Source organism: Salmo trutta, chromosome 13 (assembly GCF_901001165.1).
Source record: "Salmo trutta chromosome 13, fSalTru1.1, whole genome shotgun sequence".
Taxonomy (NCBI): domain Eukaryota; kingdom Metazoa; phylum Chordata; class Actinopteri; order Salmoniformes; family Salmonidae; genus Salmo; species Salmo trutta.
This window is the reverse complement of record NC_042969.1, coordinates 14,668,715-14,690,856: the sequence shown is the minus strand read 5'-3', so window position 1 is coordinate 14,690,856 and position 22,142 is coordinate 14,668,715. Positions and strand designations below refer to the sequence as shown.

The following is a 22,142-nucleotide window of genomic DNA, read 5'->3' as shown; positions in this document are numbered from 1 at the left end:
GGCGGTTCTTCCTTGGGCAGTTCTTCCCTGGAGTTTCCCTGAACGTGGGTCGCAGTCAGACCTTATTGTGTCTGCTTGCTCCATAGCTCTACTGTAAGGACGTTGGACAGAGGGAGTGAGCTGGGATGCCAAGAAGCAGGGTCTCAGAAAAACTCATAATGGAACTGACTGGAATGGTTTTGCGTAACAGACTGTGATGAAGCCTACAATAAGCCATAGAGGTTTCTGTGTTAGTGGTTTAATAGTAAACTCATCATGTAGACCCAGCAGTCATAGCAGCGGTCTAAGGTACTGCATTGCAGTGCTAGAGGGGTCACTACAGACCCTGGTTCGATTCCAGGCTGTATCACAACCGGCCTTGATTGGGAGTCCCATAGGACAGGGCACAATTGGCCCAGCATCATCTGGGTTAGGGTTTAGCCGTGGTAGGCCGTCATTGTAAATAATAATTTGTTCTTAACTGACTTGCCTAGTAAAAAAAAGGTTAAAAAAGTCATATACAAAAATAAATTACTCAGTACTTTGTTGAAGCATCTTTGGCAGCAATTAAAGCAATTACAATTACAGCAATTACAGTTTTCTTGGGTAAGAAAAACAAGCTTGACACACCTGTATTTGGTGAGTTTCTCCCATTCTTCTCAACAGATCCTCTCAAGCTCTGTCTGTTTGGATGGGGAGTGTTGCTGCACAGCTTTCATCAGGTCTCTCCCGATATGTTCAATTGGGTTCAAGTCTGGGCTCTGTCTGGGCCACTCAAGGGCATTCAGAGACTTGTCCATAAGGCACTCCTGCGTTGTTTTGGCTATGTGCTTTGGGTCATTCTCCTGTTGGAATGTGAACCTTCGTCCCAGCCTGAGGTACTGAGAGCTCTGGAGCAGGTTTTCATCAAGGATCTCTTTACTTTGCTCCGTTCATCTTTCCCTCAATCCTGACTACTCTCCCAGTCCCTACTCCTGAAAAACATCCCCACAGCATGATGCTGCCACCACCATGCTTCACCGTGGGGATGGTGCCAGGTTTCCTCCAGACATGACGCTTGGCATTCAGGGCAAAGAGTAATCTTGGTTTCATCAGAGTCTTTAGGTGCCTTTTGGCAAACTCCAAGCAGGCTGTCATGTGCCATTTACTGAGAAGTGACTTCTGTCTGGCCACTTTACCATGAAGGCCTGATTGGTGGAGTGCTGCAGAGATGCATGTCCTTCTGGAAGGTTCTTCGATCACCACAGAGGAACTCCGGAGCTCTGTCAGAGTGACCATCACCTCCCTGACCAAGGCTCTTCTCCCCCGATTGCTCAGTTTGGCCGGGCGGCCAGCTCTAGGAAGAGTGTTGGTCGTACCAAATTCCTTCAATTTAAGGATGATGGAGGCCACTGTGTTCTTGGGCGACCTTCAATGCTGCATAAATGTTTTGGTACCCTTCCCCCCGATCTGTGCCTCGACACAATCCTGTCTCGGAGCTCTAAAGACAATTCCTCCAACCTCATGGCTTGGTTTTTGATCTTACACTGCTCAAAAAAATAAACAACACAATGTAACTCCAAGTCAATCACACTTCTGTGAAATCAAACTGTCCACTGAGGAAGCAACACTGATTGACAATAAATTTCACATGCTGTTGTGCAAATGGAATAGACAACAGGTTGAAATTATAGGCAATTAGCAAGACACCCCCAATAAAGGAGTGGTTCTGCAGTTGGTGACCACAGACCACTTCTCAGTTCCTATGCTTCCTGGCTGATGTTTTGGTCACTTCTGAATGCTGGCGGTGCTTTCACTCTAGTGGTAGCATGAGACGGAGTCTACAACCCACACAAGTGGCTCAGGTAGTGCAGCTCATCCAGGATGGCACATCAATGCGAGCTGTGGCAAGAAGGTTTGCTGTGTCTGTCAGCGTAGTGTCCAGAGCATGGAGACCAGGAGACAGGTCAGTACATCAGGAGACGTGGAGGAGGCCGTAGGAGGGCAACAACCCAGCAGCAGGACCGCTACCTCCGTCTTTGTGCAAGGAAGAGCAGGAGGAGCACTGCCAGAGCCCTGAAAAATGACCTCCAGCAGGCCACAAATGTGCATGTATCTGCTCAGAAGGTCAGAAACAGACTCCATGAGGGTGGTATGAGGGCCCGACGTGCACAGGTGGGGGTTGTGCTGACAGCCCAACACCGTGCAGGACGTTTGGCATTTGCCAGAGAACACCAAGATTGGCAAATTCGCCACTGGCGCCCTGTGCTCTTCACAGATGAAAGCAGGTTCACACTGAGCACATGTGACAGACGTGACAGAGTCTGGAGACGCCATGGAGAACGTTCTGCTGCCTGCGACATCCTCTAGCATGACCAGTTTGGCGGTGGGTCAGTCATGGTGTGGGGTGGCATTTCTTTGGGGGGCCGCACAGCCCTCCATGTGCTCGCCAGAGGTAGCCTGACTGCCATTAGGTACCGAGATGAGATCCTCAGACCCCTTGTGAGACCATATGCTGGTGCGGTTGGCCCTGGGTTCCTCCTAATGCAAGACAATGCTAGACCTCATGTGGCTGGAGTGTGTCAGCAGTTCCTGCAAGAGGAAGGCATTGATGCTATGGACTGGCCCGCCCGTTCCCCAGACCTGAATCCAATTGAGCACATCTGGGACATCATGTCACACTCCATCCACCAACACCACATTGCACCACAGACTGTCCAGGAGTTGGCGGATGCTTTAGTCCAGGTCTGGGAGGAGATCCCTCAGGAGACCATCCGCCACCTCATCAGGAGCATGCCCAGGCATTGTAGGGAGGTCATACAGGCACGTGGAGGCCACACACACTACTGAGCCTCATTTTGACTTGTTTTAAGGACATTACATCAAAGTTGGACCAGCCTGTAGTGTGGTTTTCCACTTTAATTTTGAGTGTGACTCCAAGTCCAGATCTCCATGGGTTGATAAATTGGATTTCCATTGATTATTTTTGTGTGATTTTGTTGTCAGCACATTCAACTATGTAAAGAAAAAAGTATTTAATAAGATTACTTCTTTCAGTCAGATCTAGGATGTGTTATTTTAGTGTTCCCTTTATTTTTTTGAGCAGTGTATATGCACTGTCAACTGTGGGACCTTATAGACAGGTGTGTGCCTTTCCAAATCATGTCCAATCAATTGCATTTACCACAGTTGGACTCCAATCAAGTTGTAGAAACATCTCAAGGATGATCAATGGAAACAGGATGCACCTGAGCTCAATTACGAGTCTCATAGCAAAGGGTCTAAATACTTATGTTAATAAGGTATCTTTATGTTTAATACATTTGCAAAAAAATATAAAAACCTGTTTGCACTTTGTCATTATGCGGTATTGTGTGTAGATTGCTGAGGATTTTGACTTATTTCATCCATTTTAGATTAAGGCTGTAATATAAAATGTGGAAAAAGTCGAGGGGTCCAAATACTTTGCGAAGGCACTGTACATCCAAATAGAGAGAAGGAATTGAGTCTCTCTTTCTTCCTAATAGCAGCAAAAACTTAGCAGAAACCTGAAGGAAACCTTTAGGAAACGGTTTCAAATTCAAGAGTTTTATTCTGTTTGTCAAGTCACATTCAAAACAAGGATATGACTAATGCAAGTACAATATTAAGAGCCACATTCAGAAAACAATGATTCAATTATTTAATCTTATAATTTTCTGCTTTTTAATATTCTGACAAAACATGCCTCATAAAATAATTGTCTGGAAATGAATGATTTCAAAAAACCTTATGAATCTAGTTACTATAGGCCTACTTTGTCAATTAAAGGTGTATAGGCCTATGAATTCCCAAATAAATTGGAATTCTTTCTTGTTCATTAATTTAGTCAAAGTATAGACTAAGCCTATATGATATGTCAAGTCCTGCAGTCTCTAGTTTATTCTTATCTTGATTATTATCCAGTCAAATGGTCAAGTGCTGCAAAGAAGGAGCTAGTAGAACTGCAGCTGGCCCAGAACAGAGCAGCATGTTTTGCTCTTCATTGTAATCAGAGGGATAATATCAATACTGTTAAAAACTAAAAACTACGTTTTAGGTGAGAATAGGCATTGGTCTGAAGCCGAAAGGAAATTCACGATCACCAGAATGCCTATTCTATAATGCTCTACCATGGTTTTGCTTTGGATTCAAACCTTCTCAAAACAGCCTAATTCATACTCTTAGAGGAGGTGCTTCCACAATAATGGGATTTGTACCACATCCAAGGTAAAGTATTAGATTATTCACACAGACATTATCCCATTCCACTACCTTTTCAAGTTTTTATTTTTTATTAAATGAAAGCAAGCTTTGCTTTTATACTTACAAGACCATCAGGCTTAATTGAGCGGTTTTGTCTTGTAATAATGTGGTACATGCATGTATTCCCTAATCCTTTATTTGAACAAAATAGGTCATAAAAAAAGCTCAATAATAAAAATCTTTATTGGTCAGTAGGTGTCCAACATTACAGTAGCTCAGATAGAGCCTGTCTGCATTCCTGATTTCTGTAACTTATAGCTTACCTGTGTAATATTGACTGAGAAGCCCTTGTTTCTAACATGGTCCTGTTTTATCAAATTGCTGTGCTGATCAGTGGGTAGCTCATTGCTTCAGTCAATATAGTAGGTCACTTATAGTTGTAGCTACTTTAATTAATTGTTGCAATAAAGATGGTAATGCCACAATAATGCACATTTACAATAGGACTATCTAAAATACACTGAACAAAAATATAAACGCAGCATGCAACAATTTCAAAGATTTTACTGAGTTACAGTTCATATAAGGACATCAGTTAATTTAAATAAATTCATTAGGCCCTAATCTATAGATTTCACATGACTGGGAATACAGATATGCATCGTTTGGTTACATATACATAAAAAGAAAGTAGCGGCGGGATCAGAAAACCAGTCAGTATCTGGTGTTACCACCATTTGCCTCATGCAGCGCAACACATCTCCTTCGCATAGAGTTTATCAGGCTGTTGATTGTGGCCTGTGGAATGTTGTCCCACTCTTCTTCAATGGCTGTGTGAAGATGCTAGATATTGGCGGGAACTGAAAGGCTGTTGTACACATCGATCCAGAGCATCCCAAACATGCTCAGTGGGTGACATGCCTGGTGAGTATGCAGGCCATGGAAGAACTGGGATATTTTCAGCTTCCAGGAATTGTGTGCAAATCCTTGCGACATGGGGCCATTCATTATCATGCTGAAACATGGTGATGGCAGCTGATGAACGGCACGACAATGAGCCTCAAGATCTCGTCACGGTATCTCTGTGCATTCAAATTGCCATCGATAAAATGCAATTGTGTTCGTTGTTCATAGCTTATGCCTGCCCATACCATAACCCCACCATGGGGCACTCTGTTCACAACATTGACATCAGCAAATCGCTTGCCCACACGACGCCATATACGCTGTCTAGCACTACACAGCTGATTCAAACAATCAACAAGATTTTATATTTTGAACCAGCTGTGCAGTTACGGCAAAAAGGTTAATGTGCACAGAGGACAGAGTTTGGGAAACGCTGAATTAGGCTGTTTGAGAAGGTTTGCGTGCGGTGCACCATCGTGTGCGCTGCAAAATAAATTTAGAAATCTATGTTATTCAAATTATTGCGCCAACGAGCGTCTGCGTTGCCAAGGGCTAAAATAGAAGTGCTGCAGAGATGCTATTTCTGACACAGATCGCGTAGTAAGTCCTGCCTCTCCCATCTCCTCATTGGTGCCATCTCATTGGTTATACCCATGTGGGGGACTGAAAGACGAACAAGGTCAGTGGCAGTAATGCACCTAATTTATGAAAGTTGCCAATCACAATATAAAGTCAAGAGAAGAAAATGCCTGGAAGGAAGAGAGATGACTAGAAACGATTCGGTAGACCGTTTTATGCGTGGATTAATTGGCGGCGTAGAGGACCTTGTGCATTTCAGGTAAAATAACTCAATGTTTATATCCCAGGACAAATTAGTTAGCAACAGCAAGCTAGCTAAATAGGACAAATTAGCTAGCAAGTGCAAGCTAACTAGCCATTAATGTTTAATGCTTTACGACCTGTCCACAAATTAATATAATTGGTTCAGAGTTTGTTTTGATATTTTAACCTGCATGTCATGATCACGTTTGGTGTGGGGGGGGGGGGACAAAATAAATTGATGCACGATGCCGCACGCGCGCAGCCGGTTTGGGTTCCGTGTAAGCAACCTGCCTACACACAGTTTGAAGTACAATACCAACATACCTTGGTAGAGCATGGGTGGAATAGGAATTGTGGTGCTCATGTGAATTTCCTTTATTTTTCGGCTTCAGACCAATACTTATCTCACATAAAACAGTTTGTTTTTAATTTCCATGGTTTTTACACCGGAAGGTGATTATGCAACATTATAAATAAGCAATAAGGTACGAGGGGGTGTGGTATATGCCCAATGCACACCTAATGCCTCGATACAGCCCTATTGGCCATATACCACGAAAGCCTGAAGTGCCTTATTGCTATTATATACGGATTACCAACGTAATTACATGTATGTATACGGTCTGATATACCACGGCTTTCAGCCAATCATCATCATTCAGGGCTCAAACAACCCAGTTTCTAATACAGCGTAACATAGCAATAAAAGTAAAGTAAACGACAGACAATGTAGTTCATATTTATTTAATATTATCAGCTGATTTTCCAGAGGGAAGCAAAAAAAAAAAAAAAAAGAAACCCACTTATGCCAATACGGAGAAAACTGTAGAAAATAAATTCCCTGATCTCTCAAGACAATTGAGCAAGCTCCTGGAAAACACAATCAACAAGTACCCACTATTTACATGAAAACGTACCTTCAAGTTCACTGAAGGCCTAGTACTACATTACCCGTAACTCACCTTTGTTTATCACTAAATATAACATTTACAACCAAATGTACACTCATCAGATATAGTCAACTTTGTAAATACAATTCAGGGATGGCCACAATTGCTCTTGACAAGCTACAGGTTTATGCAGGATTTTTATTCATGGTCTCGATAAACAGCTGACGTCTCGATAAACAGCTGAGTAGTAGAATCAGGTGTGGTAGCACTGGGCTTGAATAAAGAAAGCCTGCATAACTTTGTGGCTCTTCAAGAGCAATTTTGATATCCCCTGCTACAAACACTAAGAAATGGGTAACAAATGCAAAATAATTAGACAAGTGCAAAACATACAAAAAATTCCCCAAACATATTTTATATACAGTATCTGTCTAAAGTTTGGACACACCTACTCATTCAAGGGTTTTAATTTATTTTTACTATTTTCTACATTGTAGAATAATAGTGAAGACATCAAAACTATGAAATAACACATATGGAATCATGTAGTGACCAAAAAAAATTGTTAAACAAATCCAAATATATGCTATATTTGAGATTCTTCAAAATAGCCACCCTTTGCCTTGATGACAGCTTTGCACACTTGGCATTCTCTCAACCAGCTTCATGAGGTAGTCACATGGATTTGAGTTAACAGGTGTGCCTTGTTAAAAGTTTATCCACAAATTCTCTTTCCTTAATGCGTTTGAGCCAATCAATCAGTTGTGACAAGGAAGGGGTGGTATACAGAAGATAGCCCTATTTGGTAAAAGACCAAGTTCATATCATGGCAAGAACAGCTCAAATAAGCAAAGAGAAACGACAGTCCATCATTACTTTAAAGACAAAGGTCAGGCAATACAGAACATTAAGAACTTTGAAAGTTTCTTTAAGTCAAGTCGCAAAATCCATCAAGCGCTATAATGAAACTGGCTCTCATGAGGACCACCACAGGAATGGAAGAACCAGAGTTACCTCTGGTGCAGAGGATAAGCTCCTTCGAGTTACCAGGCTCAGAAATTGCAGCCCAAATAAATGCTTCACAGAGTTCAAGTAAGACACATCAACACCAACTCTTCAGAGGAGACTGCGTGAATCAGGCCTTCATGGTCGAATTGCTGCAAAGAAACCACTACTAAAGGACACCAATAAGATTACAACTTACTTGGGCCAAGAAGCACGAGCAATGGACATTAGACCGGTGGAAATCTGTCCTTTGGTCTGATGAGTCCAAATTTGAGATTTTTGGTTCCAATCATCGTGACTTTGTGAGACGCACAGTATTTGAACGGATGATCTCTGCCTTTGTGGTTCTCACCGTGAAGCATTGAGGTGGTAGTGTGATGGTGCTTTGCTGGTGTCACGGTCAGTGATTTATTTAGAATTCAAGGCACACTTAACCAGCATGGCTACCACAGCATTCTGCAGCAATACACCATCCCATCTGGTTTGCGCTTAGTGGGACTATCATTTGTTTTTCAACAGGACAATGACCCAACACACCTCCAGGCTGTGTAAGAGCCATTTGACCAAGAAGGAGAGTAATGGAGTGCTGCATCATATGACCTGGCCTCCACAATCACCCAACCTCAACCCAATTGAGATGGTTTGGGATGAATTGGACCGCAGAGTGAAAGAAAAGCAGCCAACAAGTGCTCAGCATGTGGGAACTCCTTCAAGACTGTTGGAAAAACATTCCAGGTGAAGCTGGTTGAGAGAATGCCAAGAGTGTGCAAAACTGTCATCAAGGCAAAGGGTGGCTACTTTCAAGAGTCTCAAACATAAACAAATCAAAATGTGTTTTAACAACTTTTTGGTTGAGACATGATTCCATAGTTTTGATGTCTTCACTATTATACAATGCATTAAATAGTAAAGAGAAAGACCCTTGAATGAGTAGGTGTGTCCAAACTTTTGACTGGTACTGTACATATTTACAAATCTGAAATTGGATAGGTGCTCAAAACTTCAGCTACAAATGTCCTAAGTAATGCTGTACACAACTGTTCAACTCCAGTAAAAGAGCACACGTCATAAATGGCAGTATAAATATGAAAACATGTGGGAGAACATTAAGTATTGATAAGCAGCTTAAACTTCTTGAATTCAACCATTGGGTTTAAATATACATTTAGATTTGTTTACTGTCATCGATAATAACCACAATCAGTAAGGCGTAACTTTCAGACTCCTCGAGAGTCTGAAAGCTGGTCTCTTCTCCGGTCTAGCAAGACACACACAATTGTATATGCCACCATATTCCCTGCCTCTCCACTAACCCAAAGGCTCTTTTAAGAGCCACCTAATAAATGAAAATGTGTGTGTCAGTAGGGGGCTGTCAAAACTATAAACTCAAATTGTCAAAATATATCCTCTGGGAGGAAAACCGACAATCTTAAAATATACAGGACGTACCTCTAGCCATTAGACTACGAACCCCATTCTTAAAACACTGATTTGAAAGACCATTTATATGGACAGTCTTGAAGCGTTCGTTCAAAAACAATTTTGTTCGTTAATTTCTCTTGCTTGGTCAAAACACCATGGTAAAACAGTTGATTTGTGGAAAACAGACTCATTTATCACGTAGCTCGCCAAGTTAGCAAGCATGTCATTATTTTGACTGCACACAGCATGGCACACAATTTAAGCAAGCAGAGGGGGTTCAATTAATCTGTCCTTGGGTACACTGGCCCATCACATCATCGGGGAGGGAAGGCAGATAAAGCGTTTTTATCTAAAGCAAATCACTTTTGCATGTCAAAATACAGAATCCTACTCATTACTATGTGCTTCAAGTCAAATCAAGCTTTATACAGCACATTTCAGACATGAAAAAACAAATAATAAAAGCTGAAATATTTACTACACAAGATAAAACAAAATGATCAATCAAAAGCACCCTAAGGAAAAGCAAAGCTAAATATGTGTTTTAATATATTTTTTAAATATGTTCACAATTTTGCCCCAAGCCCCCCCCAAGTCTATTCCAGAGGCTGGGGGCATAATAACTAAAGGCTGCCTCTCCATGTCTCTTGGTCCTAGGACAGTGCCAGAGGACCTGAGGGACCTACTGGCTACATAAATAAAGGTTAAATATAAATAAGTTAACTAGGCAAGTCCGTTAAGAACAAATTCTTCTTACAATGATGGCCTACCCTGGCCAAACGCTAATGACGCTGGGCCAATTGTGCTCCGCCCTACAGGACTCCCAATCATGACCGGTTGTGATACAGCCTGGAATCGAACCAGAGGCTGTAGTGCCACCGCTAGCACTGAGACACAGTGCCTTAGACTGCTGCGCCACTCGGGAGCCCACAGAACTTAAAAGCATGTCTGACATGTACAATCGTGGATTAATTTACAATAAATTATAAAAACTCACAGGCAGCCAGTGCAGAGACCTAAAAACCGATGTAATGTGTGTTCTCCATCTGGTCTTGGTCAGTACCCGTGCTTAATTATGTCACTTTTGCTGAGCCGACTTCGCCTTCGGACAGAGTGGGCACCTGGCTCAAGCCCAGGTGGCAGGCCCAGTTCCAAATCGATGAATCAAACCCCCTCCATGATTTTGATGTTGTTTTACCTGGGTGCACCATGTGCAGGACCCACACCCCCTGACTACTTTTTACTTGTTGATGGCAACTTCAGATTTTCTGGGAACACACTGAAAAGTAACATGACGCTGTTAGTCAGCACAAATGTGGATTATAGTGACAAGGCAGGAGAGGGAGCATACGCCGGTTGGAGCTGGAATGTATTCTACATGTTTGAAACAGCTATGCTGCACACTAGCAGTGCAAAACTGAACTGAGGCTCATGTTCACATGTGCGTTTGGGGTTCAACTATTGTTTGGCCGGGGGGGGCTTTACTTGGCCCTTTGTGCTCTAGTGACTCCTTGTGGCGGGCCAGGAGCCTGCAGGCTGACCTCGGTCGTCAGTTGAACGGTGTTTCCTCTGACACATTGGTGCGGCTGGCTTCCGGGTTAAGCGGGCGGGTGTTAAGGAGTGTGGTTAGGCGGGTCATGTTTCTGGGGGCGCATGACTCGACCTTCACCTCCCAAGCCCGTTGGGGAGTTAGAGACAAGAGCGAAATTGGGGCAAAATTTTTATTCTAGGCCCTACAAACTTATTCAGTCCGAAAAGGTGGCAAGTCTAATTGCCACTTTATGTACTCCGTTGTCTAGTTCTTATACGATGCCTAGATATTGAGCTGGCACAACCAGCTATTGAGTGTAAGGGGGCAATTACTTTTTCACACAGGGGCATTGGGTGTTACATAACTTTGTTTATGAAATAAGTATGTAATGGTTGTTTTATTGGTTCACTCAGGTTCCCTTTTTCTGATATGAAGTTTTGGTTGAAGATCTGATACCGTTCCTGTAAAAAAAATATGCAAAAGTAGTGAAAATTAGAAAAGGGGAAAATACTTTTTCATAGCACTGTAGCTTTATGCCCCAGGGGCAACAGTTTTGATTCATTTATAATTGATCGCTCTCACGTGCTCATTTTTGTCCATTAAGAACAAACAATGTGCTACCTTTTTGCAGCATTTCTGACAATGCTAATATCTTTTCAGACTAATCTCAGAGTTCTAACGCCCGGTGGTCATTTGCTCTGCAACACTGCTGCTTGCACCATGCTACCAGTCATTTGATGTGTATGCGAACAAACCTAGGCTGCTGTATATAGCTATATGGTGGTATTCAATATGAGGTTAATCAATAAATGCAAGCAGTTATTTTGATTAGCTAGGTAGCTAACTAGTTAATGTTACCTAGCTAACATTAGCTTGCACAAAGTCCAGCAGCTAGCCTCTCTAGCTAGCTAACACCAGTCAGCTGAAAGCTAGCTAGATAAAAACAGGCAAATAAAAAAAGGTAGCTAGCCAATAAATGTGTATGTTTTGATTAGCTAGCTAACTAGTTAACGTAATGTTATACCAATCAGATGAGAGCTAATGTTGGCTAAGTAGCTAACCAAACAAGGAACGCTAGATGGCTATATTTTGCCAAGTATGACATTTATTTATAAAGCTCTTTTTATATCAGCAGATGTCCCAAAGTGCTTATACAGAAACCCAGCCTAAAACCCCAAACAGAAAGCAATGCAGATATAGAAGCAAGGTGGCAAGGAAAAACTCCCTAGAAAGGCAGGAACCTAGGAAGAAACCTAGAGAGTAACAAGGCTCAGAGGGGTGGCCAGTCCTTTTCGGGCTGTGCTGTGTGAAGACTTTACGAGTACATGGAAATTAAGGCTAGATAGTTCAAGATGTTCAAACGTTCATAGATGACCAGCAGAGTCATCTAGCTGAGGTTTTTCATAAGGCTAAAGTCATCATGTGTAAACTGCTCATCTAGACACTTGAGTGTAATCAAAGCACAAACATGAGAACATCCTTGGCTGCTATGATAGCCAGGATTCGATCCTGCCTTTCTAGGGAGTTTTTCCTTGCCACCTTGCTTCTATATCTGCATTGCTTTCTGTTTGGGGTTTTAGGCTGGGTTTCTGTATAAGCACTTTGGGACATCTGCTGATATAAAAAGAGCTTTATAAATACTTTATAAATACTTTCTTACACGAAACATAGCTAGTTAATGTTAAGTTGACAACCACCAAACTTTGGGAAACTGCCACGCTGTTCACGTTCATTTGCATTCCACAGACCAAGCTACAGTACGACAAGGTAGCCAGATTTTAGACAAAAACGAGTTAGCTACACTACATTTCCTCAACTAAGAACAATCAAGAGCACAAACCACAGCCGAGAAAAACTGCTTTGTTAAGAAACAGTAAGCTAGTTGTGAACCGAATATACAGACCTGTGAAAAAGTATTTGCCTTCTTTCTGATTCTCTATTTTTGATACTGAATGTTATCAGATCAACAACCTAATATTAGATAAGGGAACCTGAGTTTATAAATAACACAAATACTTTTTATTAACAAAGTTATGCAACACCCAATTCCCCTGTGTGAAAAGTAATTGCCCCCCTTACTCAACTGGTTGTGCCACCTTTAGCTGCAACCAAATGCTTCCTGTAGTTGTTGATCCGTCTCTCAAATCCCTGTGGAGGAATGTTGGCCCACTCTTGCATGCAGAACTGCTTTAACTCAGTGACATTTGTGGCTTTTCAAGCATGCACTGCTCTTTTCAAGTCCTGCCACAACATCTCAATTGTGATTAGTTCTGAACTTTGACTAGGTCATTCCAAAACTTCAAATTTGTTCCTTAACCATTTCCATGTAGACTTGATGTTTTGGATTATTGTCTTGCTGCTTGACAAGCTGGCTGCGCTTCAGCTCACAGACAGATGGCCTGACATTCTCCTGTAGAATTCATGGTTCCTTCTATTAAGGCAAGTCTTCCAGGTACCGAGAAAGGAAAGAATCTCCAAACCATCACACTGTATAAGGTTCTTACTGGAATGCAGTGTTTGGTTTTCGCCAGGCATAATAGGACCCATGTTATCCAAAAAAAAATGTCTGACGACCCTAATTTTATTTAACTAGGCAAGTCAGTTAAGAACAAATTCTTATTTACAATGACAGCCTAGGAACAGTGGGTTAACTGCCTTGTTCAGAGGCAGAACGACACATTTTTACCTTGTCAGCTTGGGGATTCGATCTAGCAACCTTTCTGGTTACTGGCCCAACGCTCTAACCACTAGGATACCTGCCGCCCTAATGCTAACGACCTTGTTAAAAATCTGCTCTATGGTTCTCGGTAACGGACGAATGAGAGGCAGGGAGTGTGTTCATAACCTCCAATCAAATTGATTTGCGAATTTTCATCAATATTGGTGTCATATTGGCAGGGACATTTGAATTTAACACTGAGCTTCAACCAAGGGCTATAATAGACACGACTAATGTATGCCAGTCTCTCTTGGCCAAGAGCTTCTTGTTTTTATAAGAAACATTGTTGGAATTTCCATTTTGTTTGCAGTCAACTTACACACACGCTACAAGGGGTCTTTTCACAGTCCCCAGGTCCAGAACAAATTCAAGGAAACAAAGTATTATACAGAGCCATGATTGCGTGGAACTCCCATCTCATATAGCGCAAGTGGACAGAACCTGGTTTCAAAAACAAATAAACACCTCACTGCAAAACGCTTCTCCCCATGTGACCTATTTTTTTGTGTGTATGTATAACGGATAGATGCACACACTGTTTTAATGTATGTACATTGTTAAGTATTTTTTCTTGTGCCTGACCCTAGTAAGACTGGACATCTGGAAGACTAGCTGACGCTATTGACGTCGGCTAATGGGGATCCTAATAAAATAAACCAAATATGCGTGTTCACACTCATTATTCACCCCATTGAACATGTTGGCGATAAACTGTGCACAGTAAAGGAGTGGATTTACAGGTAGGCCTCCCTATATTCACTTTGCCATCTGATATGACTATGTATAAAGGATCCAAAGTCAATATTGGAAAGACTTTGCTGAACTCCATCCACAGTGAAAAGGAGCGTTATAAACGATTAGATTATGAGTCAACGCAGCCTTCATAGTTCACCATAACTTATGACAGAACCATTCAGAGAACACATTCCACAGAATCAACCGGACTACAGTAAATACCCAATCGACAAAAATTCCATTTCGAAATACACTATATTGAGTAGCCTAAGTTATATGTCATGGTTTGGTAAGAAACGAAAGTTATGCTATTGGTTAAAGCAGCCCAATGGGCCTACAAGCAAATCAGTAAGTTAAATTCAGATGAGTAAATTTAACAATTTAGCTTTTCAGAAAAAAATTAAATAAGTCAGCAATAAAATGAAATGTCAGACCTACACTTTTTATAGGCCCATTGTCTTTGACATTAACATATTATAGGTGATGCCGTATTTCTCCAAGTCCCAGCCATGCACAACAAAATTGCATAAGTGAGTAACCAGTCAGATACCCGTGTATTTAGTTATGCCTAGTCATCGGAAAAATTGTTCACCGCAACCAAAGTTAGGAGAAAAGAAGCCTATATTTCGATACTTGGAAGAGATTATGCTGATCATTAAAGTTAACAGAATTATCCAAAACAATATTGGGCTATGCAACACTTTAAAGTCTAAATGAACGTATATTTTTATTTACTAAAATTAGTGTTTGCAGTAGGCCTATTTTAGGTGGGCCTATTTTAGGTGGAAGAGGTGATGAAAACTTTAGTTATACAAGACCGTGTTCATCCGTCATGTTTTGAGTTCTCATTAGTCACACTTCGTTAGACCCATCGCCTAAGATAAATCACTTTGCTTTTCAACGTTACACTCATTTCATTCTGTGAAGCGGCATTTCCTATGATACCTGACAGATTTCACCCATCAAACTCACGTCACATCCCCTATCGACAAGTACTCATCAGGTGGCTCATACCCCACACAATCACCAAAACACACATGACTCAGTAATCTTGTTTCGTACAAATTTATTCATCATTTAAGAATAGAGGATGGTCTTAAAATAAGTAGAAACGTCAGTTTTAAATAAAACCTCCTCTTGGCCCATGATATGGGTTAACCTGACTAAAAACCACAGAAAAATTTCAAACAAATGGAACATTATAACATTTTAAAAAATTACTATAAATAAAAAACTTGCACTTGCGACCCGCAGTCTTACATTTCATTAAAACCTAGGTCATGAAGAAAAAGACTACAAAGATTTGGACACAGCCGACACTGACATTCTACAAATTAATTGTAAACACGTATGAACAAACTCAATCCAGCTTTTCTGAAATACAACGCCTCTTCACGAGGCCAGATGCCTTTTTCAGAGAAAATATGATGGCATTATTAAAATATAGAAGTCCAATTCTTCTACAGAAGTTGATTGCTTATAAATCATGATAAAAGCCTATTTGCAATGCAATTTACTCTGGTGGACTGAACAGTCAGTTTCAGTCCAGGATATGTAGTTTTAAAATGCTTTAAAATGGACAACTCATTGCGAAAAAATAAAATGTATTATTATTATTTTTTTTTTTTAACTACTGAACGGCGATTATTTTAGCAATCAAAATGTTCAAGTATACGAAGTACTTTAGTTTATAGTCATTTTTTTCAAATGTGGGTTAGGGGTAGCGTTCCGTTCACGCCAGTCCCCGCGGTCTGATAGTGCGGATGTACACTGTGTAACCGACTGGTCTGCAGGGACGCGTGATCCGCGCTGTCGCCACCGGGAGGCAGGTACATGCTGATCATATCCCTCAGGTCCCCCAAACACGCTCTCTGGGAGTGAGAAGTAATCGCCGGAGGTGGTGAGCTCGGCTCGGTCTTGCACACGGAGGCCATGGAACCCAAGCCCATGGCACTGGAGGTTTGCTGCGTGTATGCGGGGGACATGCTGTACGTGGATGCTGCGTTCATGTAGGTCTGCGCCGAGGACATCATGGGGTACTGAAGCCCTGCCATCTCATACCGGTGCATCTGCTGGATCTGAGGGCTGTTGATGCTGTGATGCTGAGGGTAGGCCAACTGGTCCTGCATGAGGGAGTACGCACTGTTTGTCCAGCCATTCATGTGAGCATAACTGTCCATCCGCTGTCCCACCGAGACGCCGTTGTTGACAGCGTTGGCACCTGGCGCCAGAAGTCCTCCAGGCAAAGAATACTTGTCTTTCTTGAGCAGGGTCTTGGTCTTCCTGCGGGGACGGTATTTGTAATCCGGATGTTCCTTCATGTGCATGGCGCGCAGACGCTTGGCCTCGTCGATGAAGGGTCTCTTCTCCGCGTCGGTCAAAAGTTTCCAGTCTGCACCGAGCCGCTTGCTAATCTCAGAGTTGTGCATTTTAGGGTTCTCTTGTGCCATCTTTCTCCGCTGTCCACGAGACCACACCATGAAAGCATTCATAGGCCGCTTCACCCGGTCCTGGTCGTTGGCACTGTTGTTCTTGTTGCCCGCGGCTGAGCCCGAATTGGACTGCGGGAGTGGGCTCTTGATCTCGGTTTCCATCATGTTATACATTCAAACGGCTTTGAAATGTTCACTCTCAGGTGTGGATAAAGTTGAACAAAATGCCGTCAAAAGACAAGAGAGATAGAAATAGTACTGACCAGTCTCATGTGAGGGGGGGAAAAAAGTTGTCAAAAGAAGCTCAGGCAATGTTAGTTTTTCAGGTGCTTCCAATTTCTCAGTGCTCATCAGTTCGCTCTGAAACAGAACTCCGCAAACTTGTCCGCCAACCTCAGCTGTTATTAGTTCCCGGGTCATGTGATTTGGATTGACAGCGAAACAATGCGTTGCTCCCGACCAATCACAGCACGGCTTCGTCTACCGAATTGAGTTGGACAGTGCTCTATTTGGGGTTGGAGTTGTAGAAGGAAAGGGATAGATTCTACTTTATACATAAAGAACACCTTATAAAACAGTTAAATTAGATTAAAAACTAGGTGGTTCGACCCCTGAATGCTGATTGGCTGACAGCCGTGGTATATCATACCGTATACCATGGGTATGACAAAACATTTATTTTATTGTCTAATTATGTTGGTAACCAGTTTATAATAGCAATAAGGCACCTCTGGGTTTGTTGCGTCATGCATAAGAACAGCCCGTAGCCGTGGTATATTGGCCATATACAACACCTCCTCTGGCCTTATTGCTTAATTATAGTTAATCTGAAGTAATTCAAACAAACTATACATGTATATATGTATATTGAGACGTTAAAATGTAAGTTACATCACATGCAGGAAACATTTTCGAAAATGGCTGAAATCTTACTGAAACAAACTGAATCATAGCCTATTTAGGGTTTTAGGGTTTTAAAATGAAACGAATAAGTTTGATGCAACGGATCACGTCGACAATTCAAGTCAACTTGATCATCAAATATATTATCCTAATAGTTAAATATATAGGTTTGAGTTTGTACGTGCCATAGACATGACTGATCATAAAAAAATAAACCATGCATAAAACTCTAGCAAATCATGTCATTACAGACGTAACTTCATAATTTCTAAACGGTCTTGATAAAGAAAAAGGTGGAAATCAAATAATCCCATTCAAGTGGTGACTGGAGGCGTGGTTCCAATGCCTGTATAGATAGACCTATGAGTGCAAGGCAAATATCGAGGCAGAAAAGTGGTATTATTCTCTCCATTCATTCATGAATACTCGCCCCTCCTTAAATATCAAGATAATAGCTTGGAATTGTAGATTGGCATCTATATATAACTTGAGGTTAGCGTGCTCCTTCATACAGAAGTGTTTTTGTAAATACCATTTCAATTGCAGCCAATGTCAGACAGTAAACAATTTGTTAATACATTGAAAATGTGTGTGCTTGTCATTTTCAAATGGGGATTTATCATGAATTGAATTAGAATGTATTTATTAAATTAACATATTGACAAAAAGTCTGATTAATCAAAACAGCATGACACTGAAGATGTTTTAAATGTAAATGTTGGTTACTTAAAATAAACTGCACAGTACGTGTGCGTAATTGGCACAATATTGGATTAAATGTTTTGTTTACCATGTCCATTGATGTTTGCAAGTGCGGATTCACTTTCTATTTCTCGACTAGTTTTGGTTTCATCTCAGCAGCCAATTCTCAAAACAGCCAACATTGGGAACGGTACAGCGGCGAAAGATAAAACCTTGATACATCAACGACCTCTTGTGGAGAGAAGACTGCCTACAGCCTCCCTCTCAAGACTTTGTTTTGAAGGAAGGATGGATTGGTGCTCTGAGAAAGTTAATATATATTTACGCTACTTCGTCGTGAAATTCGACAGCTCTTGTGCGTAAAACGTTTTCACTCTGCAGTGCTAATGGTTATTAATATGGACCCGAAACACACGGTTCCTGTTTAGCAGTTGAAACAGAGGTGAGATTTTCTCCCAGCCCTCGTGAAATCTTGACACCTGCTAATGACTACACGTCCTTCGCCCATCAAAAACGTCCCAAATCAATACCTCCGCCACTCAATATTGAGCACCACAGATCTGGGAGCGATTAAGGATTTGAAATATTAACGAAAAGGAATTCTGCACACTAATGACCTCACTATTACATCTAAAGAAGTTCCAAATGTCTATGTTTTATTTCAGGAACCCATCTAATTTATTGATATCATGGGTAAGCATATTTATGCATGTGAATTGGATTTCAAAATCGAAAGGTGAGATTATTTGATATCAAAACTTTAAATAGACTATTGTCACCTCTTTTCAACAGAATAGCATACGATTTACAACAAAATAATTATCAAGGCTTGACATTAAATAATATAATCTATAGTCCATGTACCCATAACAATCTGATGTAATAGACAAGCCTACATTTTTTTTAAAAACCTTTATTTAACTAGGCAAGTCAGTTAAGAACAAATTCTTATTTTCAATGAGGGCCTAGGAACAGTGGCTTAACTGCCTTGTTCAGGGGCAGCACGACAGAATTTTACCTTGTCAGCTCAGGGATTCAATCTCGCAACCTTTCGGTTACTAGTCCAACGCTCTAACCACTAGGACACCTGCCGCCACACCCAAGCTGATGATGTCGAAATATAGGGGGATATTACATTTGATTTAAAAGCCAAGTGCAGTCAAAAACGTGATTTCCCCATGTTTTGTATGTATTTCCACACTATGAGGTTGGAATAATACTGTGAAATTGTAAAAAATTATGATAATGCCCTTTTAGTGTAAGAGCTGTTTGCAAAGACCACCTGAAATTTCAGCCTGTTTTGATGGGATGGAGTTTTGGCCTGCTTGGTGACTTCCCTAGGTGGTAGATGAGTTAATAGACCAATAAGAAAGAGAGTTCCAAGCCTCTGTCAATAACAGCTAGTTTTCAGTTTTCCCCTCCCCACTCAGGCCACTCCCAGGCAGTACTAGCAAAATTACTGAGAAATTGCTGTTTGCTAAGAAGCAATTGTAGTTTATTTTTCACAATTTTCATTAAAAACCATCACAGTGTAAGGTACTTACTTCATTGTTACCCAGAAATGATTTGATATTGAGATACAAACGGCTGCATTGGACCTTTAATAAATCTAACGAATGGAATTCACTTTCAAAACATGTCTGTCAGAGAAAGAGTAGCCTACATTCAATTTAGTTGAATACACAGTATGAATGTAAATCAATACCATAGAAACGCAGTTCAACACTTGCTATCCAGCTCATAGAACAACATATTGATTAACCTAGACGTTAATCAATTGAAAAGCTTTGTTGATTGATCCGCCATCAACAGAGCACAGGACTTGTCGCTAACCTCTAATTAGTGCTTGGGTTAACCCATCTAATTCAGAAAGCAGTTATTTGTTTATCTGGGAAGATTCACAAACTTATCCGCTTGTAATCTTCTTATGGAAATCGACCAGACAGCGGGAAAAGGAAAACTCGAAGTTACCCGGGGTTCGGTAATGAGGGCCTCTGTGCACCTCATTTCCTAATTAACGAAAGCGGAGGGCGAGGAGGACCACCAGCAAAGCCTGCCAGTGTTCGGCCTCGCGAGCTCCATGCCCCTCGGGCCCCATGGCCTGCAGCGTCACGGCTTGCAGAAACACACTGTTGAAAGTGTTTGGAGGAAATGTGTGAATGTTCAGGTATGCAGAGTAATGTGCAACCAGCATGCAAACAATGCCAGCTGAGTTACCATATCTGATATTCGTTTATTTCTGAACAAGCCCTACATTTTAATTGGATTAACTTGTCATGCAACACCAAGGGATGCAGCAATTGAGTGACAAATGAAAATACTATATTTTTAATCAAGTCTTATAAAATATAAACCAAGACACACTAAAACCTCTTTCGATAAACTGCATCAGCCCCCACAGAAGGCCTCTCAGCAACAATTGGCCAAGAGCTCCCATTCACTGACAGGAACAAGCTTGGGTAACCCTTCAAGTCATTTTTCTTTTATAGTCCAATGTATACCGTTTTTTTTTTAATAAAAATGATTGAATAAAAACGTATTCCTCAAATGAAAGACTAATACATTTACGACCCATCATGTTGAATAATCTCTATTTCACTCCTGATCTGAATCGTATTAATGAGCAGTAAATAAACAATATGGAAATTACAGAAAAGCCCGCTATCGCATATCCGCACAATATGATAAGAGGATATAGCCTACTAAAAAGTATATAATGAACAACGATATTTGCGCAGGGCTTTAGGCGACTTAAAATTCATTCTAATTCGGTCTAATTGACACAAAAGGTGCATTAATTCCCCCATTGAAAGGGCATGCAGTTAGTCTGCACAATGTCCCTATGTAAGCTTACTGAATAGGGCTTTTGGTCAGAGAAATTGAATTCAGGACGGACAATGTGCTGGAAGGCGCATGGTAAACTTAATATTCTATAATATCCCCACTGAAAAGAAATATATTAGACGTGGCAGTGTATTTGTTTTATAATTTGAATAAATACTATATACTGATTTAAATCCCCCAATATGAATAGAGAGAGTTATCTGCGGTATTTAACTAGTCTTATCAATAGACTGATTAATAAATAACAGTGGTTTGGTTGCTGGCTATAGGCTTTGTTGGCATACATTAAAAGAGAACATGTGCGGTTAGAAATGCGAAACGGATCCCCACCGTTCTTTATTTAGTCCAAGGGGGAAAACTATCATTTTGGCCTGGGAAAATATGGATATCCCCTCAAACAGACTATAAACCATTGCGTTAGATGTCCATTTAAACCCCACGGCCTCTGGAATCAATAACTTTTTTGTTTCAGCTCAGTGACTGCGGACAAGGCCTTTGAGAAACAGTAATTAACAAAGAATGGCTTTTCAATTACAGCCACAATAGAGACTGTCTCATTAAGATTTGCATGATTTTTGGACCAGGAATGCAAATGAAGATGCAATTTACACACGGTCTGCTGTTCCCATTGTGTCAGTGTAAATGGTTGCGTCTTCCCTCGTTTTACCACAGGTAAAATAATATGCACGGGCCACTTCAAGGAAGGGCGGTAGAGCGGGGTTACTACCCTCATTTGTTGTAAAAGTCGTAACATTTGAACGAACTCATGCTCCTGTAGATATTTAATGTTATTAACCGCATGCCTTGCTGCGTATATATTTTAACGTGTTTAATGTCTGTATGTAATGCAAGGTCATTACTGACTGTGGAATCATTTTAGCTTCTAATCACATTTCACCAGAGATTACATAATGTGCTAATTACATTGACAAAATGACCATAGCTTTGAATCACCCAAATTAATGATTTTGCAAAGTTAAATAATGATGAATATATAATAAAAAAAAATACATTTTCTATGTCTATGAATAAAACTAAAGGGCATACAT

The 22,142-nt window shown here is 41.0% G+C and overlaps 1 protein-coding gene and 1 long non-coding RNA gene across 2 annotated transcripts in view; both read right to left on the bottom strand.

Annotated features, from left to right (window-relative positions):
• The window catches only part of LOC115205275 (uncharacterized), a 49,232-nt gene that overhangs the window by 13,749 nt on the left and 13,341 nt on the right, over nucleotides 1–22,142 (bottom strand). The gene's annotated exons all lie outside the window — the stretch shown is intronic.
• On the bottom strand, nucleotides 15,262–17,055 carry LOC115205274 (transcription factor Sox-3). The gene has a single exon (XM_029771069.1). The coding sequence runs from the start codon at nucleotides 16,816–16,818 to the stop codon at nucleotides 15,916–15,918; it is 903 nt and encodes a 300-aa protein (XP_029626929.1). The 5' UTR covers nucleotides 16,819–17,055; the 3' UTR covers nucleotides 15,262–15,915.

Coding starts and splice junctions, on each gene's coding strand:
- LOC115205274 (XM_029771069.1), bottom strand. CDS start 16,818: ATGTATAACATGATGGAAACCGAGATCAAGAGCCCACTCCCGCAGTCC.